This window comes from Rhineura floridana, chromosome 3 (genome assembly GCF_030035675.1).
Source record: "Rhineura floridana isolate rRhiFlo1 chromosome 3, rRhiFlo1.hap2, whole genome shotgun sequence".
Taxonomy (NCBI): domain Eukaryota; kingdom Metazoa; phylum Chordata; class Lepidosauria; order Squamata; family Rhineuridae; genus Rhineura; species Rhineura floridana.
Window position 1 is genome coordinate 6,752,349 of NC_084482.1, and position 27,936 is coordinate 6,780,284.

Here is a 27,936-nt window from a genome sequence, read left to right on the forward strand (position 1 = left end):
AATTTAATTGGAAACTATAAATGAAAACTATAATGGCTTTTTGCTTCTCTCACAATGCTGATAAGTCTGGACTGTTATTTCTCTATGTACAATGACTGGTAACGTACTTAAAATGATTTTACTTTCTTGGATGCTGTGCTTGATATTTAATTGGTTATTAGTGCTAGTGAAAACATATTGCATAGTGGAATACCGTAATATTGCCACATCAGTTTTAAGCCAGTTGCCCCACTTCCCTTTCACTAAATTAGATGACGCTGCAGTTGGATATCCTGTATTTACATCTTTGCTGGGTATCGTTACACTGACTGTATGTTGTAGTGATGACAGAACCAGGTGTGCCATTCAGTAAGCATTCTTTATTTATCTTGCATGTATTTGTGTGACTCCTCTTGGTACATTTTAGTATTTAGAGCTGTATCTTTTGTGAGCATGTGTTGAGTCATCCTGTTCAAACGTCTGTACATTTTTTAATTTCAGTGTGCCAGTGTATGAAGATGCATGCTTGATTTTCAGTCACTTGAAGCTTTTTAAATGCTGAGGCTGTCCTGGGGAACGATGAAACCTGCATGATTCCTGGAAGAAAGAAAAAGACGGGAGGAGGCAGGAGTAAAGTGAGTTGTCAGTATTGGAGCAATGATTGGACCCGTTTTACTGGCTTTTACTGATTGCAGCTCTGATGACAGCAGAAAGAGTGTCAGAATATGGGAATTTCTGTTTGACTTGCAAGCTGCTTGAAGCATAGTGCATGGGACAAGAAAGGCAAATCCAGCACCTTTCCAGACAAAACAACTAGATATTATTCAACTATACTCGTATTAGCTCCAGTTCAGCAGCAGAGTACAATATCCATTCTGTCCTGATGAACTGGAATTGGAGGTAGTCTTGTTGCAGAGATTCTTGCTTTTCCCCATTTTGTTAGTGCAGTGCTAAAGAGTGGAAGCATACAGGCTTCAAGTATTTTTTTTAAGTTTTATGAAATTTTTCAGATGTTACAACAACAGAATCACAACAACACAATACTGTCAAAGAAGAATGTTTGCAATGCCTCCTGAACATTCAGAACTTTGTATATATGAATGGCTGTGATGTTTCTGGCCTTCAGCAACAAACATCCCAACACAGTTGACAGTGAGAAGCAGGTGGACATCTGCTGCGAGTTAACATAAAACAGGGCCACATATTGTGAAAAGAATCTTTGCTCTCTTGATTTTTATTCAGGTTTAGACATGTGGTTAGTCTTTCTTTAAGCAATATTTCATACCTGGGCATACCAATGTTCCAGGAATGCTTATCTGGCAATTACCATGCAGGCAGCAACCAGCAAAAAGATTATCAAGTCCTTGTGGAGAAGATCACCTAGCTAATCTTGGAACAAGGACATCAGGGGTAATTTGGGATCACAGGGCAACTTAGTGTATAATTGCACTAATTTCCCCAAAGTCTTGAGACCAGAAGCATTGAAGGGTTCTACAACTTACTCCCCCATGTGCCTGTCTCTCTCCAGCGTTGTGGGCTTGCAGAGCTGTGTATCCTTCTCAGAGTCTGTGAAGAAATGGTTGGAAAACTAGCATGGATAAGAAATAACATAAGAAATGTCAGCTTCTGGTTTATCTATTTATTTTAAATTGCTTCCTTTGGTTAGGACAAAGGGCAGATCTAGGATAAGCAGAACCAATGCAGAACCAGGTAGGTTATGATGAGAGAAGCCTGTGGCAAATAATGGATTGGGGGGGAAGGTGGGTCTGACAGAATTTTGAGCTTATTTATCAGGCTTGCTTATCTGGTAGATCTTGGTTTTATGGTTGGGCCAATTAAATATTTGCTGGTTGACAACCCAATGCCCATGGTTTTTTTTTACTCCATGTGCTAGTTTCTCACCACCACCACTTTTTTTGACTAGCCCAGCCTCTGTACTTTAACAGCAGGCACAGCACACATAAATTAAGCTGGCAAAGCTTTTCCTAGCATCGAGAGAAGTGGTCAGAAAAACACTGTATGCTAAATTTCTGTGTGTCGGTTTGCTGCTAAAGGCACAGGTGGGAAGCCAATTGGTCCTTTTCAACATATGTAGAGCTGGTTAGTGCATTTGGCAGCCCCTGTCTGACCACCCATGGGAGCACCTGGGGCACCAGGAGGCTCATGGTCCAGGAAGAATCATGTGGAGGTACCAGTTGTGCACCTCCATGGGGTGGGTGTACGTACAACAACAACAACTTATGGAGGCATCAATTCATAGGGTCACACCAGGCCTGATACATGCCAGGATAAAGCATTTACCTTATTTCCACATAAAGCAAATCACATTTGAATGCATTTACTATTTGTATGGAATGTTAGCATGCTAGCCACACACCCCTTTGTCAGTCATTCACATGCAAAAGAAGCACATACATGGGCTGATACATGGGGAAAGTGCACTTAAGCATGATGGCATATATCTGGGACATTTATATGGATAAGCATTTTAGCCATGGCCCACATCTCATCTGATTTGGGCTATACAGCCAGCATTGGCACAAGGCATTTTGCTGCCTGAAACAAAGGACAAGAGGGCGCGCGCGCACACACACACACACACACACACACACACACACATTCGAGGCACAGAAGCCAACTGGACCAGCAGTTGTATCTTACTTCAACACTGGTGATGGGGTGCCATCCTCTACCACACTTTAGGACAGCAGGCTAGTTTAGGGAGCACAGGGCAGGTTGTGTAGCATGCGCCATTATGTTCTCCAACCCCTCACCATTGCTTCCTGTCCCCGCCCCCCAGCATCTGCTGCCTGAGGCAGTTGCCTCACTCTACCTAATGGGAGGGCCAGCCTTTCTTCCATAGGGTTCCCACCAGGTTCCAGCAGCTCCTTGCATTCCTGCCAGCATGTTTACTTGGGGAGAGGAATGTTACCCAATGTACAAACTGAGCTGAGATTTCTGATGAATTCCTCTGTGGAACTGCACTATCTTCGCAGATATTTTGCAATATATCAACGCGGCCTTTTCCCCACTTCCTCATCTTAGCTACAGTTTCCTGTGATGGGGGCAGGGGTTGTCTTGTGAGTGCTGGATGAGGGACAAAGAGAAGTGCTGTGGATGAAGCCAGCCTGCGTTGCTCATTTTATTTATTTATTTTAAAACTTATCTCCAGGAGTGTAGTCGTCCAGGGTCGCAGGGGGTTGTAGGCATTTCTTTTTTGGGAGCAGGCTCCCAGCCAGGTCCCTAAGTAGGAGCCAATCATCATGAAAGAGTGTGTTAGCCACTGAGAAGAGTCCTTGTCTTTTCATGCTGATTGGAGCCTATCAGAGTGAAAGGTGAGTCAGCCACTGAGAAGACTCTTCCCAGTAGCTAACTCACAGCCTCCCCTTTCATGCTGATTGGCCTCTAGGGAGGAAGGGAGATGAGGGAAAGTTGAAAGGGGGTGTGATGCGACTATAATGAAGGAAGCCTGCACTTCTGAATTTGCCACTACACTACTGGTTATATCCCGTTTTTTGGAGGAACCTCCTGAACAAAACGGCTTACAGTCTCCAATAAAAACGTCACTCCACCGACGATCTTATATAACCGACGATCATATATAACAGTACAACATACAACGCAATGAACAATAAACCCACGTAAGGCAGGTCCAGCGAACCGCGCAACTAAGACCCGCCCTTAAGAGCCAAAGTGAAACGCGCCAGAGGAGCGGGAGGGCCAGCTGCGTGGTTCCTCTTCCGCGGTGACCGCAGTGCTCTCTGCCAATGCTCACACCGGCACAACATTTACTTCACCCAAGAGGGCCTCACAACGGCGCCTCCGCGCTTGTCGGACCTTGATTACTAGCCCCGGGGGTGGGGGGAAGAGGCGCCTCCCTCAAGTGCTTGGGTTGGATTTGATTCTTCCTGCGCGTCCCGTCTGTCGGTAAGCGGCTGCTGCCGGGTGAAAAAGCAGCCTCAAGAAATGGACTTTGCCCTTTTCGGAGCATGATGAGACAAGACTACGGTATTACTAGGGACGGGGAGGGGGGCAACTGAAGAGCATATAAATGACAATCGCATTAAGGTGCAAGGAAGGAGCAGGCGGTCCCCCTGTGAACGTTCCTGATCCTGCTGCTGCTGGATGGAGCCCTAGTGGAGTCCCTCAGGATCGGGCACATGTTTTTCCTGGCAGGTCTTAGGGGGAAGCTTCCTGCTGCTTGGAAAAAAACACATTGCATGCAACTCGTAACCATGCTGGGAACTAAGAGCCATTTCCTAGTTAGGTGGATCAGAGTGTGTTTCACCGTACTCAACCGGACTGGCTTCTGAGTAACTTGACTGAGCAGAAAGATTATTTTATCAACAAATTTTGGTACCAACCTTATACAATCCATATACATCAGGAGTAGTGAACCTGTAGCCCTGCAGATGTTAGATTCCAACTCCCATCAGCCTCAGCAAACACAGGCAAAGGTCAGGGATGATGACAGTCCAACTACATCAGTACCACAAGTTCTCCACCCCTGCTATAAACAGCTGGGCAGTTCTAGCAGAGAAAAATAGTTTGGCATTCCTTTTTACTTTGTGCACAGTGGCTTCAACACCTGTTCTTTATTACTGTGAAGCGAAACTGGAGGGAAACAATTTTTTGTCAGTACTAATTCTGCCCGTCATTATTAGAAGCTAGGAATACCGGTGACAGTTTCTGTGTTTTATGCAATAATGGAATTCTGGTTCTGCAGCTGTATTTCAGTTTGGAGGCATTTACAACACAATGGCATGCATATCTTTTCAGAAGTAAGTCCCATCTGAAGGAAATCCCATCCCTCTGAACAGGGTCATGTGCATTCGGTGAAGGCTCTAGGTTTAGTCACTGTAGACATTATGGAAGGTGGAGTTAGTTGTGCAGTTGTTGTTTTGGGCAGCACCTGCACAACCAGTATGGTACTCCTGTGGTCAGACTAGGGCTGTGTACACACTCGTGTTTACTCTGCATCCAGTGTGCTCTCGCTGCTGGTTTGGGAAGCAGTGTACACATGACATTTGCAGCAATCCTGTATCTATGTTGTTTCTTATTAAATAATGTGTTTTGATGCATTTTTCTCCAAACCAGCTTTGATCCGAATTGAGAAAAAGAATGACCTAGCTGCATTTTAAGCCAGTTTTATGTACACAGCCTAAGACTGAGGAGACCCGGGTTCAAATCCTCACTCAGTCATGAAGCTCACTGGGTGGGCCTTAGGATACGCAGTCTCTCTCAGCCTGACCTATTTCATAGGGTTGTTGCAAGAATAAAAGGGATGAGGGGAAAACCATAGACTATACTGTACTGAGCTCCTTGGCTATAAATGTAGTAAATAATACAAATGTAAAGTAATGTTTCATTTGACCCTTAATGCAACTTGTAAAATGCTTTTGGTCTACTCTTGCAGCAATATGAATATTATTGATTTGCTTAACACTGGAGAATGAGCCATTTAAGTCGGAGCTTGACTGCTGAAAACAAAGATAAGAACCTAAGAAGCCAGTGTGGAGCCAATGTGGCATAGTGGCTAGAGTGCTGGACTAGGATCTGGGGGACAGGATTCAAATTCCTACTCAGTCATAGAGCTCACTGGGCAACCCTGGGCCAGTCACAGTCTCTCAGCCTAACTTACCTCATAGGGTTGTTTTCAGCAGTGTAGTGACAAATTCAGAAGTTCAGGGTCCCTTCCTCCTTTTTTGCTACTAGGTTGAGAATGAGATCCTTGTTAATGCCTTCTCCCACAACAACAGATGTCCCTAGGAGCCAATAAACATGAAAGGGGAGAGTGTTAGCTACTGAAAAGAGTCTTTTCGGTGGCTGACTCGCCTCCTTTCACTCCAATTGGCTCCATTCAGCAAGAAAGGGCAAGGAAGCATGTTAGAAGACTCTTCGCAGTGGCTAACACACTCTCCTTTCATGCTGATTGGTTCATAGGATGCTGGAAACATAGGGACCCTTCTGGGACCCTGCTCCCAAAAATGTAAGGGGTCCAAAAACCCCTGAGACCCTAGACAACTACACCACTGATTGTTTTGAGGACAAAATGTGGAGGGGAAGAACCATATACACCACTTTGAACTTACTGAAGAAAAGGTGGGATATAAATTTAACAATAAAGTAAATGAGAAGATTTATCTGTTTGTTAACATTATTTGTATGCAGTCTTTCATTTCAAAGAAATACCATTAGAACAGCCCTGTTAGATGAGGCCAAAGGCCCATTTAGTCCAGCATCCTGTTCTCAGAATGGCAACCAACTGCATCTGGGAAGCCCACAGACAGAACATGAGCACAATAGCCCTCTCTGTTCATGGACACCAGCAACCATTGGAAGCAGTACATAGGCATCATAACTAGCAGTAGCCATTGATCGCTTTATTCTTCATTAACTTGTCTAATTCTTATTAAAGCTGTCCAGCTTGATGGCCATTACTAAATTTTTGTGGTAGCAAATTCTATAGTTTAACTATGCACTGTGTGAAGAAGTACCTCCTATTGTCTGGCCTGAAACTTTCATCATTCATCCCCCTTCTAGATCTGTGCCTTCATCACTCAATGCTTCACCCAAGAGAAGACAGACAAAGTCAGCATCATAGACACTGTTGATGGTGGGAGGCATCAAGGCAATCCTTGGCAGGTGCTCTGGGTAATCTGAATGCTGAGTCACTGGATGCTTGCTGAGTCATACCCGCTTGGAAGCTATACCTTCTGACTTGGAAACACCACTCTCTGACTTCAGATGGACGTTTGCCAGAGATGAATGTAGTCTGTGTTTGCTCAGAGGCCCTCATCACATGTTCTAGAGCTGAGCTCCAAGAGGAAAACTGCCATTGATGCCGATAGCCTGACTCAAACTAAGCCCTGCGTAGGAGGACTCTGTTGGCATTAGGAGCATTAATTAATGTGCTGCCTGCCGCCGTCTTCTGCTGTTTAGTTTGTGCTGATCTTTATTTAGTAGCACCCGTCTCCATATTTAGCCCTAGTCCCTGAAGTCTCATGAATGGCCTCTGCTGCAAGTAGCCACCATCGCCACCTCCTCCTCCATTGTCCTTCTTTTCCATCTTCCTCTCATGTGTTTTTCTCTGTCTGTAGGAGGAACCAGACTAGATTCCTGAGGATGGAGCCCTCCTGCTTTTTGCCCCTGTTGCTGCTCTTGCTGTTGTGCCCAGCGGCAGCCCCCTTCCGGATCTGTGCCTTCAACACTCAGCGCTTTGCCCAAGGAAAGGCAGACAAAGTCAGAGTCATGGACACTCTTGTCAAGGTGCAGGATGTCAAGACAATCCTTGGCAGGCGTCCTGACTCTTCTGAACGCATGTAGCTTCTGCTGGTGGAATTCCTTCTCCAGATGGGGCTTGTTTTCTTAAGGGAACAACTTGTATAAACAAGCTCTGATGGGTCTGGAAGGAGTAGGTGGGACAGATTAGGAGAAGAAATTACCAAAGTTTGGAGCTCCGGGGGGAGGGCCATAGCCCAGTGGTAAGAGCACATGCTTTGCATGCAGAAGGTCCCAGCTTCATTGCCAGGTAGGGCTGGGAATGCCCTCTTCCTGAATCCCTGGACACTCACTGCCAGTCAGTATAGATAACACTGAACTCGATGGACCAGTGGTCTGATGCAGTATAAGGCAGCTTCCTATGTTTGTATACAGTGGGTTGTAATGAAGAGCGAAGGGATGTAGAACATATGCTTGCATGGAAAAGATCCCAGGTTCAGTCCTGGCATCTTCAGGTCAAGCTGGGAGGGACCCCTGCTAGAAACCTGGAGAGCCGCTGCCTGTCAGTGTAGACAATAATAGGCTTGATGGACCAAGGGTCTGCCTCAGTATAAAGTGTGTGCGTGCTTGTGTTTGAATACTTCTGCAATATTTTCCTAGGATCAGAGCTTTGTATATTCTGTAAAAAAAACTGGTGAAGAATTCAACATTAAGAGAACCTCTGTTTTTTATGAGATCAAGTTTCTAGTCCTTATGGGTGCAGTGGGCAACACCTGCTGAAATCTCAGGGACCAAGCAATGGGGCTTGTCTCTCCATGACTATCAGAAGCAAAACAAACTACATAAATTAAAAATTGATAAATGTGTATATAATTTATACAGGATGCAAGATTAGTGGGGGGGGTTTCATGGCAATCTAATTTAAATGGTCTCAGTACAGTTAAAAAAATAATAATGCCTCATCTAGAATAGTGAAGAACCTCAGGGCAGATCTGCATTGGCACCTCTTTAGACTATGAAGGCAAGGATGGTTCAATGCTTTGAATTCTCCTTCATGAATAATAATCTCTTTATATATGAAACTGGCATGTCACAGAGAAGGAGGCTTGGCTTAGTTCTCCTTGGCCTAGTTCTCAAGGAGATAATCAGTGTGTGTGTGGGCTGTACCTCTTCACATTGCAGGTGAAGGCTAACAAGATGGAATGCTCATTCATATAAACAATTCCCGTCACCCAGGAAAACTAGATGTCAGGGCAAGGGATTCTAGCCTGCCCTCCTTTCTGACATCTAGTTTTCTATGCTCAGGATTGGTTTCTTTTTCATGGAGGAGCGTTCAATCTGTACTGCCCAGGCACAGATTTACCACCTCCATTAGGACTAGCGAGTTGGAGTCCAAGAACGTTTGGAGGGCTACACATTCTTTACCCTCATATATCGACTAACGTGTCTCCCCTCCCATGTACTCCACAGATCCTGTCTCGTTGCGATATCTCTGTCCTACAAGAGGTGATGGATGCAAAAGGAAAAGCAATCCCTGCCTTGGTGGCTGCCTTGAATCAGTGAGTGTGAATAATGTGGGAGAAACACAATCAGAGGGACAGGAATACACAAGGGGATTGTGGAGCAAGGGACAACTGGGACTTTGGAAAGAGTATGGATTGGGAAAGAGAAATGAATAGGAGAGAAGTTGGACTGTTGCATGAGGGCAGCAGAGCTGGCCCAGATATCTTGGTGTCAGGTGGACAAATGCAAAAGAGCAACCCCTAAATGACATTGGGCACAATTCACCAGGACAGTTTTTTGCACGAGCCTCATTGGAATGACAGAGAGCTGGTGAGATTAGTAATACCATTTTTTTTAATGGGGCCTGCACAGGAGAATTTCTCGGTGTGCTGTGCTTTGTCTTATAGCAGGACTGTGTTGGGGTGGGGAGGAATGTTGTATGAGATGATGGAAATGGGTGGTGGTGGTCCTGACCCCCAGAATCAGGCAATGACCAGGACATGAGTCACAGGCTACAGTGTCAGCAGCTAAGAAACCAGACTTGGTTGCTGGCTCTGAACCTCATGCTGATAACCAGGGAACCACTGAACTTGAGACCAGCAGGCAGGAGCCCACTGAACCTGATGCCACAGCCACAGCACCCATAGAAGCATAGTCGGGACTCTAACAGGCACCTTCCTCTGGGCCCAAGGAACAGAGGGCTTCCCACAGTACATCAGCAGTCCAACAGAGCAAGGAATGCATCAGGCATGAAGTCATGGAACACAGGAGAGTAGCCACTTTCAGGCCAGAGAATTGGCTCTTTCAGAGACTCTCATTCTCCTAAAAGAGGGTGGAGTCTAGGAGAGGAGGACTGGAGGCAGAGGCTGAAAAGGGCTCAGTTCACTTTCAACCCTTGCTGGGGCAAGTTTTTCACTAGGATCTCTCTTTGGTGCTGCCTTGCTCCCTGGGTGCCTCTGTAGGACCAAAACAGGACATGGTGGGAACACCCATTAAATGTAGTTTGTGTAGAATGCAAAGTAAATGCCCCACCTTGTTCAATGGAGGGTAAGGCTATCAGTGGCTACTAGCCACAATGACTATGTTCTACTTCCATTCTTGGAGGCAGTATGCCTCTGAATAATGTCATGAACTGCTCCCAGTTCAGTCCCAGGACTCAATTCCCAAACCCAGTACAACTGATCCTGGCAAGGCACAAACCTGTGCCTCCCCTTACTAAGGCTGAGTAACCAACAACTACCCTGTAAGGTAGGTAGACTGCCACCACCCCTTAATCTGGTCACTCTGAGCCAAGGGGAAACCCAAAGTGCCAGAAATAGATCTGCTAAGGATTCCAACAGAGAAGAGCCAGACTACACTCCTTGTCTTGGAGCCTTAGGCAAAATATCCAAATAAAAGGTAGTCCGTGGTTAATTGGTCAAGGTACTGGATTCAGAGCCAAATCCCCTCCTGCAATGAACACACACTGGTAAATAAGAAGTAACATTATTAAATAAAATATAAGTGCACAATTGCAGCAGCAAAATGGTTCCTTAAAACCCACACCCCTGAGGGCTAGGTAAAATACAGAGAGTTACAGTCACAAACAAAACAACAAAACCATCTAGCCTAGTCTGTACTGACAAAGAGGTAAACAGCAAAATAGCTTCATGGTTCCTCATCTCCCCAGAGATGTATAGCCTGGATAGTGGAAGATGGAACCACAGGGAACAGCGGGGAACAAAGGAAAAGTTCTGAATCCTATTCTTATGGGGAAATGCCCAGCAACAGCTAGGAATTAATTAGCCAATCAGGGGGCTTTCTGATGATGAAACATTTCTGGAGTTTTCACGCCTAATGTCATGCACTCCACAACCTTCCCAGGCCTGTGGCCTTGAAGTACCAGTCTCCACTGATAAGCAGCCTAGTTAATTAGCTTCAGCTGTGAGAACTGCAGAGGCCCCATCTCAGACAAGATGTCTTCCCCCCAATTCTTTGCCTCAAAGCCATTTTATAAATCAGATGTTCTTGACAAATACCGGTTGTTGGGAATCACAAATGGGGAGAGAGCTGTTGTGCTCAAGCCCTGCTTTCAGGCTTCCCAGAAGCATCTAGCTGAGAACAGGATGCTGGACTAGATGGGCCTTTGGCCTGATCTAGCAAACTTCTTCTTATGTTCTTCCCTTCCAGCACCTCCTGGAGTTTCAGATACTGAGGTCCAAGGATTGATTGACACACACCTTAGGTGGGAGTAGAGAGGCAAGTGACACAGACTGGTGGTCCTCCATAGTAGCAAGTGCCCATATTGATGGAGAGCACTGGCTCTGGGAGCTTTATGGTTGGCAGCAGCACAGGATTGGTTCTCTGGTATCATCTGACCCCCCCTAAGACCAAGAGGATTCTGGGTTGTAGTGATGGTGCCCTGGCTTGAATTGCCTGACGAGCCTTCCTCTAACCAGTGACCCTGGTGGTGCGGAAAGCAGGAACCGAGTGCCTGACTTACAAAAGCCCTAGTTTGAGCCCCACAGTGCCTTAAAACAGGTGGGGAAACTGTGGTCCTCCAGATATTGCTGGACTCCAGCTTTCATCAGCCCCAGCCAGCATGGCCAAAGATCAAGGATGACAGTTGTAATTCAACAACAATTGGAGGCCACAGGTTTTCTGTTCCTGCCTTACAGGGAGATTTTTGATCCACTCCCTGGCTGGTAACTTATGATGGGAAATGACCTTTCTATATCCACATATACTTTGTTTTGCAAATCAAGTGTCCTTGAGCCCAAGTGAAATGTCTTTTCTCCTGTCAGGTATGATCGCTCTAGCCCCTATAGCTACCTCACCAGCCCTCTGCTGGGCCGGGGCAACTACCAAGAACGCTATGTATTCATATACAGGTGAGTGCCTTGACCTTGTCCTACTCTTATTAGTATGTGTAAAGCATTTCAATACATTATCTCAGATAGCCTTTATAATGCTGTAAGGTAGGCCGGCAATGTGAGATTGCGGGGGGCAGGGGGGCAGGGAGAGCTTGAAATAACAGAGGATTGGAGACTGGTAGCCTTGCTGCCATGAATTGTCAGCTTCCTACATAGCTGTCTAGAAGTCTTGCCTTGTTCTACTTTGACTTACCTTACCTTGCTTTGCTTTAACAGAACCTGGACTTTGCTCTATCTTGCCTTGCTTTTCTTGACTGCACTGCCTTGCTGAAACCTGGACTTTGCCTTGCTTTGCTGGACCTTGAACTCTTGCCTTGCTTCAGCCAGAACTGCTGTGTCCATCACTTGGAACAGAGCCAGGTTATCTGAGGGGATGCCTTTTCCCATATAGACCACCAAGGTCACTGTAGTCTGTGGATGTGACCATACCACAATGTACAAAGTTCCACTTGGTGGGGTGTGGGGTGAAGAAGGACCTTCTCTGTTGTGATGCCTGCCTTGTGGAATGCTCTCCCTGCTGAGATCAGGCAAGCACAAGCTTGGGAGGGGTTTGCCATCAACTGAAGACATACCTGTTCACCTAGGTTTTCCTTGACTCTTAATATCGTTAATACTGGCCACTGTGATGATTTTACTGATGATTATTTTTATTGGATATTTTATTGGTCTAGTTCACACATAACACTAAGCCAAACCATGGCTAAGCATGAAAACACAGTGAAGAGAATTGGACTAGGATCTGAGATTAGGGTTCAAATTCCCACTTGGCCACAAAGCTCACTGGGTGGCCTTGGGCCGGTCATAATCTAACATACCTCACAGGGTTGGTGTGAAGATAAAATGGGGAAGTGGAGAGCCATGTATGCCACCCTAGGCTCCTTGGAGGAAAGGTGGGATACAAATGTAATAATAATAAATACATGAATAAAAATGTTTTCTGGCATAGGCTAAGGGCCAAATTAAACATGATGTTCATACTAAAAATTTTAAGTGTGCATAAATGGGACATTTTTATTTTGAAGAAAAAGAAGTTGTGGGGCCCCAGTCCAGGGTGTGCTATTGAATTGGATCAGGAATCTGCATCAGTTTCCTGCCAAAAATCACCCCTCCTTCAGCTGCTGTTTGCCTCTGAAGGGGTTGTTTACTGCCAATAGCATCTTGGGGGGGCAGATAAAAGCTTGGGGATAATTTTGGTAAGAATTATTTGGTGGGAGGGGGAAGGAATGGGATCCAAGCCCCATGGCTGCTTTTTTTCCCTTCAAAATAAAAATCACCAATATAAGCATGCTTTTGAATAATATCAGGTGTACTATGGCCCTAAGCTTTGGACAAAAATGTCTACTGCATTCAGGCATGGTGAATTATCTGCACACTTTCTCTTTTAAGAACAGCCCAACCTTCAAACTCCCCTTCTGCTCTTTTAGTGAAAACCTGCTTCAGTGCTGTGTTTTCAGAGCCCTCCCGGGGAGATGTATGTAACTCTGTTGAATGCATCATCAACACGTATGTGAAGCCTGAAAGAGTAAACAAGGTTCAGCAGACAACACATAGTCTAATGACAGAACCCAGCAAAAATGAATTTATACATTTGATTTAAAAAGAAGAGATGTTTACAGACACGTGGAGATGTTCCCTTCCATTCTGGGAAACTGATAACAGCAATCAGGTCTTGCAGCAAATGGTTCTGATCAGAGCTTGGAAAAGTTACTTTTTAAAACTACAACTCCCATCAGCCCCAGCCAGCCATGCTGACTGGGGCTGATGGGAGTTGTAGTTCAAAAAAGTAACTTTTCCAAGCTCTGGTTCTGATGCATTAGCTCCCTTTTTGGAATCCCCACAGTCAGTTTCTCTTGCAGCAAATGTCCGCCCCCTTCTTTTATCCTTATCAGATAGACCAAAGACAACGAGAAAGCAATTACTAGGTTTTTGTCACTCACAGCTTATAAATGGTGCCACTGTCCACTTAAGCACAATCCAGCCTCACCCTGCCTCTTCCCTTGGACCTAGGTCAGAGAATCCCAGCTGCAAGCCTGTGTTAGGAGCCCTGCCAGGGGGTTGGATATCACCATTACGTTTACCATCCTCTGTGTGGAGCCTGAATTCCATCATCAAGGGTCAGCAGACAACCCAGTTATACTAAAGCAGCACCACTTCCTTGTTCTTTCTCACCCAGCACAGACTATTCCTCCCTTTCTTCTCTTTGTTGTTGTTATTATTACCATCATTGTCATTATCATTATTAGAATTAGAATTTTTTACCCGCCCTTCACCCAAAGGTCCCAGGACAGGTTACAACAATTTTAAACACAATTTTTAAACACTTGCGCCTAGATACGTTTTAATGCTGTTTCCCACAGCAATTCACATGACTCCACTGGAAGAGGGATATTTAAGATGTGCAAGCAATTTTGTGCTCATTTATGCTTGAGCACAATATTTGACTGATGTTTCAGAACAAAATGGGTTGTTCCACTCACACCTTAGCTATATATTATTAAATAAAAATTGACAGCGCACACATGTATTTATTTATAAAAATGTATAGAGTTATGTATAGCCTTACATAAAAGAGGGTAATGTACAACAAAATTTACAAAAAGCATAAAATATATAAAAACAAAACAATCATAAAAATTACTGGCTCATCTTAAAAGTTTAAACCACTGAATTGCCCTGTTGACATAATGTAAATAAAAATAAAATAAAGGGCATGGGGAGAGAGAGGAAACAAACAAAATAATAGCGCCAAACTAGATGAGGTTAAATGTGCTTTTGCATCTAACATGCAGATTTTTTAAAAATTCAAATGATGTTGGCTGGTGGAGGGACTGGTAATTAACGGGACTGGAGCAAACGTTGGGAGTAGATTAACCCTTTCTTCCCCTACTGTGGTCCTGAGGAAAATCCCACTGCTGAAGTTAGTATTTCCTTTGCAGGGAAATCCCACATTGGCCCTTGGTGCTATTTTTTCACCTCCTCCCTCAGGCCAGATCCTCCATTACTTACCTGTGTCCTTCCCTTCCCTTAGGAAAAAGAGGACTCGGCTGTTGGACTTCTACTCATATGAAGATAATAATCCAGATCGACCAGATGTCTTTGCTCGTGAGCCCTTCATTGTCCGCTTTAGCGTGCCAATCAAAAGTGAGAGCCCTGGGCATCTGTGGGGGAGGAGAGCCTGGGGAACCTCAGGCCTAGGTGGCTGAATGTGACCTTCCAGGCTTTTCTATCTGGCCCTCAGAACTCTACCCAGGCCACACCCCTCAGCACTCCTGGTTCATACCCTCCTTGAGTGTTCTTACCTGGCTGGAATGTGTCCTTGAACTCTGATAATGCCTTTTGCTGGTCTGGATGAAGAATAGAGAGAGGTCTGTGAGTAGGTGTAGAAACTAGCCTACTGCACAAAGGTGAAGGTTACATTCAATGCTCTGTCCACTTTTGCCTCTGGCCCTGCCCACAGAAGCCCCTCGGGTTACCTAGAAGCTGAAAAGGTTTCCCTACTCTTGTTCTACACACTCTCAGGTTGCCTTTCCTTCCATCTCCATGTTACCACAAATTGCCCTGCTGATGGCCTGGGTCCTATGTAACTGCATTTTCTAAGGTAACCCAAGAGAACATCTTTTGACAATAGCATCAAGGCCCAGTTCAGACATAAAAGAAAACCATGGTTTTTCTTAATGTGAATAAACTGCAGAGGGCCTTGGGCTCACATGGTCCCCACTTTCGTCTCCTCCTTTTTTGCAGGAAGCAAAAGCATCTACTTCTGCTTTTAAACAAACCATAGTTCCTGTGATGTATGAATTCAGGGAAATGTGGTATGTTCAAACTGTGTTTTAGTGAGAACAAGCCAGGTTCAAGCTGTGGTTTCAGATCTTGGCTTGTTCTCAAACCATACAGGTTATGTTGAGTTTGGATTCCAAGTTCTCTGGATTCTTCTGTACCTTATCATTATCATTTTCTCTATTTCTGCTCCCTCAAGAGCTCCCAGAGCTGGTGTTGATCCCACAGCACACAATGCCTTCAAAGGCAGAAGCTGAAATTGATGCCCTCTATGATGTTTTCCTGAATGTGCAGGCACGCTGGGGCACTGAGGTAAGGGGTGAGAAGCTGCAAATTAAGAAAATGGTAGGGGGTTGCATATTGGAGTGCATCTACATAGGCAATTATTTGCTGCTTCACTTCTTGAACCACTGCTGAACAGATCCCAGCCATTGCAATACTTGCCGTCTTGTTTACTGGTGGTAGATTCGGTGATATCATAACAACGATTCGCTGGGATGCTTCAGATATGGGGTGTGGTGGGGCATGAGGGAAACTATGAGCAGAGCACACAATGTATAGGCCCTCACCCAGAATCTAGTATTTGTGCTGTGAAATGTTCCAAGGCATTCAACAAGACTGGCCACTTTGTCTTTCTTTTGCCCCATTCCTTTTGACCTGCTGTTCTTCTTTCACTAGTTGTGGCCAGCAAGACTGCAGCTTTGCTCCTCAGTAGGTAAAGGAGGAAGGTAGGTAGGTGGGAGGCTCAGAGTAGGTATAGATTGAGCGTTGAGGTCACTGTCATCTTGCTCAATGCCCTGGAGCATTTAAGAGCTAGCATAATGTAGTGGCACGGACAGAGCTGGGTGATGGGACACATGTTGTTGAACTCCAGTATCCATTAGCCCAAGCTAGCATGGCCACAGGGGGTTAGGACCATAAGGTTTCCCATCCCTGGCTAAGAGATTGCACTCTGAATCAGAAGTTCTTATTATATAACATACCTAACTTGTTCATCTTTGTACCATGCCTAGCTTAAGGTACTTTAGAAATACTACATTATTTTTATTTGATTGATTGGGTCTAAATATTTCTATCCCACCTTTTCTCCCCCAAGAACTTTCAACAGGAAATAATTTAAAACAATATTAATTTTAAACAATACAAATTACAGCACACACATATCGGAGCAGACTGGTATTCAGTGCTAGTCCTATTCAGAATATACCCATTGAAGTTAACAGACATGAGTAACTTAGGTTTGTTAATTTCAATGGGTCTACTCTGAGTAGGATTTAGTTGAATACAACCCAATAACTCCTTTATCAGCAGCAATCTGTAACCACCAAAAGACTTCCAAAAAAAATTCTCACCAAATAGGTGGCCAGTTGGACTTCCGTGACAAGGTATTAAACAACAAGGCCACAACCAAAAACACAGTTTCTCATTTCTGCAAGGTGAGCCCCTTGCTGGTGGGAAGATACAAAGTAAGATCTCTGCTATTTATTTATTTATTACATTTATATCCCACCCTTCCTGCCAGAAGGAACCCAGGGCGGCAAACAAAAACACTGAAAGCACTTTAAAACATATTACAAACAAAAGACTAAAACATCTTAAAAAATATATTAAAACACAACAACTTAAAAACATCTGTTGATTCAAGTACATGGAAAGGCACATTTAGGAGAAGACTGGCCGTTAGGTAACCAGGTCCTAGGCTGTTAAGGGTTTTGAAGGTAAGAACCAGGGTTTTGAATTGGAATCAACAAGTAGATAACCAGTGAAAATGGAACAGTGCCAGAGTTATATGCCTTGATCAGCCAGCCCCATTTAGTATTTTGCCAGTAACATTACCCACACCCCCAGTTCAATTAAAGTTTGTGGGCAGCTCCAAGTCAGCACCACATAAAGCACAGCAGCCCACAACATCTGGAGATGACTAAAGCATGAATGCTTGTGTTCAGATCTTAATAATTATAATGATGGGTAGTTCCCAGTTAAAATCTCACCTGTGCAGCAAGCTCACTAACAATTCAACAAACTCATCTCTCGCCCTCAGCTACTTCATCTGCAAAATGGTGTGATAACATTGACCTATATGGCAGGGTTCTTGTCAGGTTACAAGATAATACATGTGAGGTGCTTTGACTATTTAAAAAGCATCTTATAAATAATAGTAGGATTAGTAAAAATAATTGAAAACGGGTGGGGAACCTGCAGCCCACAATCTAATTCCATGTGGGTGGATATGGGGAAAAATGGGGGATGTCATGCTTGCTGGAAGTGGGGCAAGAGTAACTCCTGATTGGGTTCTTTTCTTTGTGTTTCTGAAGGAAGATAGAGTTAGGGTCCTCCAGGTGGCTAGGCTTGCCTACCTTTACCTGTGCTGTTCTCTGACTAACTATGTAAACTGATATGCTCAGGGAAGCTTATCTGCTCCTCCTCCTTCCTCCCTCTCTTCTCTTCTTCGACTGTCCGAGAGAGAGGATACATCTTTGTCTCTGCTCTCTTCATCCTGAGCCATGGGGACAACTCCCAAACCCGGGCGTTGCACCTCCAATTTAGTTAGTTAGAACAAGGTATGCCTTTCCTATCTATTATGTATTTCTATATATAAAGTAGCTTTTCTTATTTTACTAAGTTTTAAGTCTCCGTGATCCTAATGCAGGGTAAAAGCCTGCCACTTAGGTAAACGCACACACTGGCACACACACATCTCAGACCGTTGACGATCTCTGCTCATTTATACAAATTTACATAACAATGCTCACTTTTGGCTTTTGCCTCTGCCCACTGCCAGCATGTGGCCCCTGACATATTACCCCGAGGGAATGTGGCCCTCAGCCTCAACATAAAAAATGTTCCTCACCCGTAATTTAAAAGCATATGCAACATCTTTAGTTGTGAACCTGGCAACTTTTTATGCAGCTGACATCACTTTTCTATACCCTGTGCTGTAACCCACTAATCCTGTTACTTACTTAAACAATCAAGGAGACCTCTTTTTTCTTTCTTCCTTAACCCAGGACATGATATTCTTGGGTGATTTCAATGCCGACTGTGGCTACGTGGCAAAGAAACGCTGGGGACAAATCCGCCTGCGCCAGGAGCCTGACTTTCATTGGCTCATTGGGGACAAAGTGGATACCACCGTTCGAGAGAACAGCCGCTGTGCCTATGACAGGTGGGATCCTGGAACCAGGCTTACGGTCAGCTGACAAGCTGCATGATCCACTCTGCTTTAACCCTTGTCTTACTCTCCCTCACTCTAACAGGATCGTGGTGCATGGTGAACGCTGCCTGGCTGCTGTGGTGCCTGGATCAGCTCAGCCTTTCAACTTCCCCAAGGAATTTGGGCTCTCGGAGGCAGAGGTATTAGGGAGTTCCTGTTGGAATGGGGAAATTGCTTTACGATATGTGCATAATATCTTTACTTTCACAAAAGCCTACAAATATTGTTTATATATACACGTACACATTGCTTTTGTTTATAAAATAAACTCAAAGGGGCTTACCAAAAAAGTTCATAAAATATAAAAACAGTCCAAATTACTAAAACCAATTTCATACATTTAAAACCAAGAGCAGAACAATCCATTTTAGCATAAAAACCAGGGAGCCAGAACTTCTACCCACACTTAAAAGCATGACAAAATAAAGAAGATCTTAATAGCTCATCTGAAGCATTAATATGAGAGGAGTCACCTGCACTTCTCTAGAAGTTTTTGGTGTGGCAATAGAAAAGGCCCTGTCTTGCTGTGCCCAACCAATTATGCTTCTGAAAGTGATGGGAAGCATAGCAGGGTTTCCAGTGTTGAATGAATGCAGTCGGTGAACATGATTGCATGAGAGAAAGTAGTCCTTCAAGTATCCTGACCTTTACTAAGCTTTGTAGATAAGAGCTAGCATTTTGAATTATGCTGGACATGAACTGGAAGTCAACAAAGTTTTACTATCAAAGATTTGGTAGATCAGTTTGGCATAGAAAAAAAGAGGTGCCGCGTGGCTGAAACCAGGATCCTTATGGATCAGTCACTCTTTCAAGCTGGTTTACCAAAGTCACGGCCCAGAATCTCCTGGTGCTGGGAATCAGATGATCCAGGAGAACCAATCCCTTGCCACTGCCTGTTGCAAAAACTTTAAGATATGCTGTTCTCCCTCAGGCAACTTAATGGTTAGAGGTGTTACCAGGCTGATGCTTCCTGTGCTGCCTCTCCAGCTCTGGAGGCTGCTTGATGAATGCTTTGAGATCTGTAAAGTAATAATTAAAGTAAAGATTCTGTGCCAAGGGGACCTATATTGTGAGCCAAGAAGCAAATAATTATGCGACCTGTTCACATTATGCAAATTAAGCACTTTTTGGTCATTTCCTGTAGTCTGCATTAATTCAGCAATTTTGATTATTTTGCCTAATTTATTCTGCTTCAGATAGTCGTGAAAAGGGTGCCTCCAGCCTATGGTGGTCCCCACATGTGATTGCTGCTACTGGCTTTGCAGTGTTGTCTTGGAGAAGTGCCTCCAAAGAAAAGGGAGCTGTCTTGCAGTAAAGCAGGACTGGAGAGCCTGTGGCCCTCCAGATGTTGTTGGACTCCAGCTCCCTGCATGGCCAATAGTCAGGGATGATCAGTTATAGTCCAACAACTTCCAGAGCAGGGGTAGGGAACCTCAGGCCCAGGGGCCAAATGCAACCCTTCAAGTCTTTCTGTCTGGCCCTTGGGACTCTCCCCATGCCACACCCCTTTGCTCCAGGGCACGTCCCTCAGCAGCCCTGCTTAGCGCTCTCCTTGAGTGTCATTTGCCTGGCTGGGATGTGTCCTTGAAATTTCATTTCATTTCATTTTATTAAATTTATTAACCGCCCATAGCCGAAGCTCCCTCACAACAATCAGCATAAAATACAATGAAACACATATTTAAAACAGTTTTTTTAAAAGCTTAAAATTTAAATTTAAAACAAACATTTTTACACATACTAAAATGCCTGGGAAAAGAGGAAAGTTTTAACCTGGCGCCGAAAAGATAGTAATGTCGGCGCCAGGCGTACCTCTTCAGGTATCTGTCAATACCTCCTACTGGCCTGGATGGAGGATAGAGAGGTGTGTGAAAAGAGGGTAAGTAGCTCCCATTTATTCCATTATTTAATTGAAGTAAAACAGCTCAGAGCAATAAGTAATAAGGGCAGCCCAAGGTCACCCTGAGCTAGGAGCCAAATCCTGAAAGAACCTATATCTTAGGAGACAGATCCTAGGAGAAGGAAGCCTATAGAAAGCTAGTTTTCAACACCACCCTAGCAGGAAAGCTTCAGGGGACACTGTAAACAAGGCTAAATTCCAGTCGGAGAGAAGGGGGAAAAGGAAACTCCACCAATACATACAGGGAGAGAGTCAGCTCAGTCCTTGCTAAAAGGGGCAGCTTTAGCCTTCCTGAAACACAACCACAAGCTCTGTTTCCCTAGGTTAAAGAAAGGTCAGGCTGTTCTAGGTGGGAAAACAACAAACACAAAAGACTTGCCTGGAAGTTGCAGCCCCTTGCTGAGATTAAAAGCAGCCAAAAGCTTAAACAGCCCCGCCCCTCGCTCAGGAAGGAAGACTGCCTTCCTGCCTTCAAAGGAAGGAAGCCTGAGAGAATACTAAAGAGTTAAGCCCCAGCTGATAGTTGAGCCATCAGCCTCAAGTAACACATCATTGGCTGGCAGCAGTAGCTGGGAGGAACCAGCCACACATATAAAGTCAGAGCACCCTAGCAAGGGAGCCTGCTCCACGAGCTAGAGGGAGCCCCAGCTGACAAAGCGTCAAGGTGAGTTAAGGCGAGTTAAGCAGCAGAGTGAGTTCGGCAGCAGGGCGAGGAGGCCAGGGCCCCCCACTGTGCCCGTCTGTTCCCTGACCTCAACTAAACCGCAGTCTCCAACCCATTGACGTAATAAACCTTAAACAAAACTATGCAGGTAAGAAGCCAGCAGGGGTGTGGGGGCTTTCCAGTGTTTTGCACCGCCTGCAGCATGTACGACTATCTGCCTGTTGGACAGAAGTCGTGGGTGTGCTCTCGGTGCAATGAGCTCCTGGCTCTCCGGGAACGACTTCATTTCCTTGAGGCCAAGGTGGCTGACCTGGAAAAGCTGAGAGAGGCAGAGAGGTGTGTGGAGGAGGCCTTCAGGGACGTTATAGCTGTGTCCCACTCCAACGATGATAGCTCTCCTGCTATCATGGAGAACGATGGTCTCGGGGAAGGAGAGCATCCAGCTGAGGAAGAGGGAAACGATCCCTTAGAAGGGACCCATTCCTTGGGGGATGAGCAGCTATCCTCTCGTGCCAAGGATATATCTCCAGGGGGTGGAGGGATCCTTGTAGTGGGTGATTCGATCATTAGGAACATAGACAGTGGGGTGTGTGATGGGCGTGTAGACCGCAAGGTGTTTTGCCTGCCTGGTGCAAAGGTTGTGGGTATCGCCCGTCGTTTAGATAGTTTGGTAGACAGTGCTGGGGAGGAGTCAGTGGTCGTGGTGCACGTTGGCACCAGTGACATGGGGAAATGCAGCCGTGAGGTCCTGGAAGCAAAATTTAGGTTGCTAGGTAGGATGCTGAAAGCCAGGACCTCCAAGGTGGCTTTCTCTGAAATGCTACCGGTTCCACGTGCAGGACTAGCCAGACAGGCCCAGCTTTGCAGTCTCAATGCGTGGATGAGACGATGGTGTCGGGTGGAAGGGTTTGGATTTGTTAGGCACTGGGGAACATTTTGGGACAAGCCGGGCCTGTACAAAAGGGACGGGCTCCGCTTGAACCAGAATGGAACCAGACTGCTGGCGCTTAACATTAAAAAGGTAGCAGAGCAGCTTTTAAACTGACTGAGGGGGGAAACCTGACAGGAGCTGAGGAAGGTCCGGTTCGGAATAAACCTCCCCCCTGGGATAAAAACCAAAGAAATGATGAAATTTTAAAAGGGGTAGGCCTAGAAGTAGGCATTGTGAGAGCAGGGGCACAGGATATAAATTCAGAAGAGCAAAATTACCACAGGCCAAACCACAAGTGCCAAAGACACTTGAAGAGAGACACTGCTTACAAGTGCCTGTACACTAATGCTAGGAGCCTCCGAACCAAGATGGGAGAACTGGAGTGCTTGGTCTTAGAGGAGAGCATTGATATAGTGAGCATAACGGAGACCTGGTGGAATGGAGAAAACCAGTGGGATATGGTTATCCCTGGATATAAACTATATTGGAAGGACAGGGAAGGACGTATTGGTGGCGAAGTCGCTCTATACGTGAAAGAAGGCATTGAATCCAGCAAGCTCGAAACCCCAAAAGAGGTGGACTCCTCCACAGAATCGTTGTGGGTGGTGATACCATGCCCCAGGAGGGACTTAATACTGGGAACGATCTATCGTCCCCCTGATCAAAATGCTCAGGGAGACCTTGAGATGAGATATGAAATTGAGGAAGCATCCAAACTAGGAAATGTGGTAGTAATGGGTGACTTCAACTACCCGGACATAGACTGGCCGCATATGTGTTCCAGTCATGACAAAGAAGCAAAGTTTCTAGATATTCTAAATGACTATTCCCTAGACCAGTTGGTCATGGAACCGACCAGAGGGACGACAACCCTGGACTTAATCCTCAGTGGGGACCGGGACCGGGTGTGAGATGTAAGTGTTGTTGAACCGATTGGGAGCAGTGACCACAGTGCTATTAAATTAAACATATGTGTAAATGGCCAATTGCCAAGAAAATCCAACACGGTCACATTTGACTTCAAAAGAGGAAACTTCACAAAAATGAGGGCATTGGTAAAAAGAAAGCTGAAAAACAAAGTCCAGAGGGCCACATCACTCGAAAATGCTTGGAAGTTGTTTAAAAACACTATATTAGAAGCTCAACTGGAGTGCATACCGCAGATCAGAAAAGGTACCGCCAGGGCCAAGAAGGTGCCAGCATGGTTAACGAGCAAAGTCAAGGAAGCTCTTAGAGGCAAAAAGTCTTCCTTCAGAAAATGGAAGTCTTGTCCGAATGAAGAAAATAAAAAAGAACACAAACTCTGGCAAAAGAAATGCAAGAAGACAATAAGGGATGCTAAAAAAGAATTTGAGGAGCACATTGCTAAGAACATAAAAACCAACAACAAAAAATTCTATAAATACATTCAAAGCAGGAGACCATCTAGGGAGGCGATTGGACCCTTGGATGATAAGGGAGTCAAAGGTGTACTAAAGAACGATAAGGAGATTGCAGACAAGCTAAATGAATTCTTTGCATCTGTCTTCACAGTGGAAGATATAGGGCAGATCCCTGAACCTGAACTAACATTTGCAGGAAGGGATTCTGAGGAACTGAGACAAATAGTGGTAACGAGAGAGGAAGTTCTAGGCTTAATGGACAATATAAAAACTGACAAATCACCGGGCCTGGATGGCATCCACCCAAGAGTTCTCAAAGAACTCAAAGGTGAAATTGCTGATCTGCTAACTAAAATATGTAACTTGTCCCTCGGGTCCTTCTCCGTGCCTGAGGACTGGAAAGTGGCAAATGTAACGCCAATCTTCAAAAAGGGATCCAGAGGGGATCCCGGAAATTACAGGCCAGTTAGCTTAACTTCTGTCCCTGGAAAACTGGTAGAAAGTATTATTAAAGCTAGATTAACTAAGCACATAGAAGAACAAGCCTTGCTGAGGCAGAGCCAGCATGGCTTCTGCAAGGGAAAGTCCTGTCTCAGTAACCTATTAGAATTCTTTGAGAGTGTCAACAAGCATATAGATAGAGGTGATCCAGTGGACATAGTGTATTTAGACTTTCAAAAAGCGTTTGACAAGGTACCTCACCAAAGACTTCTGAGGAAGCTTAGCGGTCATGGAATAAGAGGAGAGGTCCTCTTGTGGATAAGGAATTGGTTAAGAAGCAGAAAGCAGAGAGTAGGAATCAACGGACAGTTCTCCCAATGGAGGGCTGTAGAAAGTGGAGTCCGTCAAGGATCGGTATTGGGACCTGTACTTTTCAACTTGTTCATTAATGACCTAGAATTAGGAGTGAGCAGTGAAGTGGCCAAGTTTGCTGACGACACTAAATTGTTCAGGGTTGTTAAAACAAAAAGGGATTGCGAAGAGCTCCAAAAAGACCTCTCCAAACTGAGTGAATGGGCGGAAAAATGGCAAATGCAATTCAATATAAACAAGTGTAAAATTATGCATATTAGAGCAAAAAATCTTAATTTCACATATACGCTCATGGGGTCTGAACTGGCGGTGACCGACCAGTAGAAAGACCTCGGGGTTGTAGTGGACAGCACGAAGAAAATGTCGACCCAGTGTGCGGCAGCTGTGAAAAAGGCAAATTCCATGCTAGCAGTAATTAGGAAAGGTATTGAAAATAAAACAGCCGATATCATAATGCCGTTGTATAAATTTATGGTGCGGCCGCATTTGGAATACTGTGTACAGTTCTGGTCGCCTCATCTCAAAAAGGATATTCTAGAGTTGGAAAAGGTTCAGAAGAGGGCAACCAGAATGATCAAGGGGATGGAGCGACTCCCTTACGAGGAAAGGTTGCAGCATTTGGGGCTTTTTAGTTTAGAGAAAAGGCGGGTCAGAGGAGACATGATAGAAGTGTATAAAATTATGCATGGCATTGAGAAAGTGGATAGAGAAAAGTTCTTCTCCCTCTCTCAATACTAGAACTCGTGGACATTCAAAGAAGCTGAATGTTGGAAGATTCAGGACAGACAAAAGGAAGTACTTCTTTACTCAGTGCATAGTTAAACTATGGAATTTGCTCCCACAAGATGCAGTAATGGCCACCAGCTTGGATGGCTTTAAAAGAAGATTAGACAAGTTCATGGAGGACAGGGCTATCAATGGCTACTAGCCGTGATGGCTGTGCTGTGCCACCCTAGTCAGAGGCAGCATGCTTCTGAAAACCAGTTGCCGGAAGCCTCAGGAGGGGAGAGTGTTCTTGCACTCGGGTCCTGCTTGCGGGCTTCCCCCAGGCACCTGGTTGGCTACTGTGAGAACAGGATGCTGGACTAGATGGGCCACTGGCCTGATCCAGCAGGCTCTTCTTATGTTCTTATGTGTGTGTGTGTGTGGGGGGGGTAGAAATTAGCCTACTGTACAAAGATAAAAATTGCATTAATTGCTCCTCCCACTTTTGCTTCTGGCCCCGCCTACCCCTGGATTTCCCCCAAAGGGAATATGACCTTAAGGCTGAAAAACATTCCTCACCTCTGATCTAGAGGGTTACAGGCCTCCCCATTCCTGCACTAAAGCACTGGAATCTGCTATGGGGAGGCACCCTCTTTCTTGTTTTCTTGTATTCTGAATAGAGAATAGACCCCAGACCATCTTTTTCCCAAATCTTCATTCTCTCTTTCTCTCTTCCAGGCTTTAGAGGTCAGTGACCATTATCCTGTAGAGGTGGAACTGAACATTGGCCATTGGAGGTGCCAGCCAGCCAGTCCAGCTGGCCTTGTGTTGCTGGCCATAGCCATGCTGTCTGGCTCAGGCTATGGCATCTGAAGATGCTCTGATCCTGGAATCCAAATGTTGGTGGCTGTCCTGATCCTACAGCATCAGAAGTGTAGAACTGTTGAGAGGATACATTTTTTCGACATGAGAGAGGGTGGTTGGCCTATGGCTACCTATGGAGAGAGCTTTGAAATAGGGTTTCACAATTCACACTTGGCTAGCCAATGAACTATATCTTCCTGTTGCCGCTGCAGTCCAACACAAGGAATAACTTCACAGATTCCAGACACTGAATGAAACAATATATTAATGCAGTTGGAGTGCCCCCTGCAGCTGGGGTGACTGTGGGTCTTTCCCCACAACCTGGACCACTCATTATGGGAAGATGAATTTGGATCCTTGTCATGGCATGAATGTTCAGACATCCTAATTTTGTTGCAGAGTTGTTTTAATATTTATTATTATTATTAACATAAAAACAAATATACAAATTTAAAAACACATATTTATATCCCACCTTTCCCCCAAGGAGCTCAAGGTGATGTACAGTCATAGTTCTCCCCCTCCTGATTTTATTCTCACAACAATCCTGCAAGGTAGGTTAGGCTAAGAGACAGTGACTGGCCCAAGGTCACCCAGTGAGCTTCATGGCTGAGCAGGGATTTGAATCCTGGTCTCCCAGGTCCCAGTTGGACACTCTTTAACCATTACACCAACCTGACTGGGACTGTACTGACTGTTCTGAATATGTAGAATGTCTCAAACTAGATACCCAACCTAAAAAAAAGTGTTCCAATACAGTAGGGCCCCATGCATATGGCAAGTTAGGTTCCTGACCCCTGCCAGAAAGTGAAAACCGCTGAAAAGCGGATCAGCTATAGTGCGGGGGGTCTGGAACCTAACCTGCTGATTGCACCAGAGGAGGAGAAGATCAGATCTTCTCCTCCTGTGATCAGCTGAAGTGGGGGAGTCTGATGCCCCAAGGAGATCAGCTGTAGCACGCTACAACTGATCTTCCCCTCCTCCGGCGCGATCAGCTGGAGAGTGGGGAGCTCCAGTCCCCCCTCCAGCTGATCACCCTGCTGGCGCCGTATTAACGGAATGCCAAAAAGTGGGGTGCCGAAAAGCGGGGCCCTACTGTATATAAAAATACACAAAAATTCACTACCTTCCTAATCCTCCCACTGCTGAAGTGCTCTTTAGGAAGAACTATTTATAACCTAGACCTACCTCTCTATAGTTTTAAAACCATCGCCTCTTGTATCTTTTCCCTTCCTCAAGGGATAGGGTGACTTATCAACGTGTTAGTGTACTCACAGATCATGCTCTTCCCTCCCCTTTTTAACAACCCCCCCCCCATGATCCTATGTATAATTCTTCCTGAAGACTAGAGCAGTCTGGTTCAAAGAGGAAATGGTAAAGGACATAAAAAACAGGAACTGTATTCTGAGAACGGGAAGTGGCATTGAAACGTCTTGTCTTTCTTGGCTCAGGGAACATTCTCCTAGAAAACAATATGGTCAAGCTGTGTGTGTGTGTATTTGAGAGAGAGGGAGAGCAGTGTGTGTGCATGATTTCATCCTCTTATGCTAAAAGGATCAGTGAATGCCTGTTTTCTCCAGTACAAAGAGCTGCACAGTAACATGGAAAGCTGCCATTGGTCCATCTAGCTCAGTACTGTCTATACTGATTGGCAGTGGCTCTCCAGGGTTTGAGGTGGGAAGTCTCTCCCAGGCCTGCCTTGAGATGTTGGGGATTGAACCTGGAACCCTTTGCATGCAAAATTTGCCCTCTACCACTGAGCCACAATGTCCTTCCCCAATACCAATAGCCGACCGCTTTCTGAGAAGTATAAGGGACAGCTTTGAAGTTGCAAGATCAAACGCACAATTTAAAAGGTAATGCAATAAATCAGTACAGGTGCTATGGAACTTTTATGTTTTGCTTTTCCGCTGAGATTCAGTTCTTTAGCTAGGAAAAGTTGTATAAAGAGGGATAATTATGCATATTAGAATTCTCAAATTGTGTTTTTGGAACTCTAAACTCAGTGATTAATAAAAAGCAAGTGTCATTTGTGGAATTCTTGGTTTCCTCCTAACTATAAAAAGCTTAG

The 27,936-nt window shown here is 45.0% G+C and overlaps 1 protein-coding gene and 1 long non-coding RNA gene across 6 annotated transcripts; one reads left to right on the plus strand and one right to left on the minus strand.

The window, feature by feature from the left end:
- Positions 1-345: 345 nt before the first annotated feature.
- LOC133379267 (uncharacterized) lies at positions 346-4,481 on the minus strand. The gene is made up of 3 exons (XR_009761145.1): positions 4,344-4,481; positions 1,482-1,545; positions 346-576 (listed from the first exon to the last, which is right to left on the minus strand). It is a non-coding gene; the product is annotated as an uncharacterized LOC133379267 (long non-coding RNA).
- DNASE1L1 (deoxyribonuclease 1 like 1) lies at positions 483-27,903 on the plus strand. Of its 5 annotated transcripts, none has more exons than XM_061614195.1 (10): positions 483-614; positions 6,523-6,633; positions 7,080-7,248; positions 8,671-8,759; positions 11,487-11,573; positions 14,644-14,756; positions 15,592-15,704; positions 18,401-18,558; positions 18,650-18,746; positions 25,740-27,903. In XM_061614195.1, the coding sequence occupies exons 2-10, from the start codon at positions 6,593-6,595 to the stop codon at positions 25,872-25,874; spliced, it is 1,002 nt and encodes a 333-aa protein (XP_061470179.1). In that variant the 5' UTR covers positions 483-614; positions 6,523-6,592; the 3' UTR covers positions 25,875-27,903. The 5 variants fall into 5 exon arrangements, with proteins under 5 accessions (XP_061470179.1, XP_061470177.1, XP_061470180.1 ...); XM_061614193.1 differs by lacking the exon at positions 483-614 and adding an exon at positions 3,618-3,987; XM_061614196.1 differs by lacking the exon at positions 483-614 and adding an exon at positions 3,618-3,987 and having other exon boundaries at positions 6,523-6,624.
- The last annotated feature ends 33 nt before the right edge of the window (positions 27,904-27,936 follow it).

Coding starts and splice junctions, on each gene's coding strand:
- DNASE1L1 (XM_061614192.1), top strand. CDS start 6,988: ATGGCCTCTGCTGCAAGTAGCCACCATCGCCACCTCCTCCTCCATTGT. Junction 8,760..11,486: donor TTGGTGGCTGCCTTGAATCA/GTGAGTGTGAAT, acceptor TTCTCCTGTCAG/GTATGATCGCTCTAGCCCCT. Junction 11,574..14,643: donor CGCTATGTATTCATATACAG/GTGAGTGCCTTG, acceptor CCCTTCCCTTAG/GAAAAAGAGGACTCGGCTGT.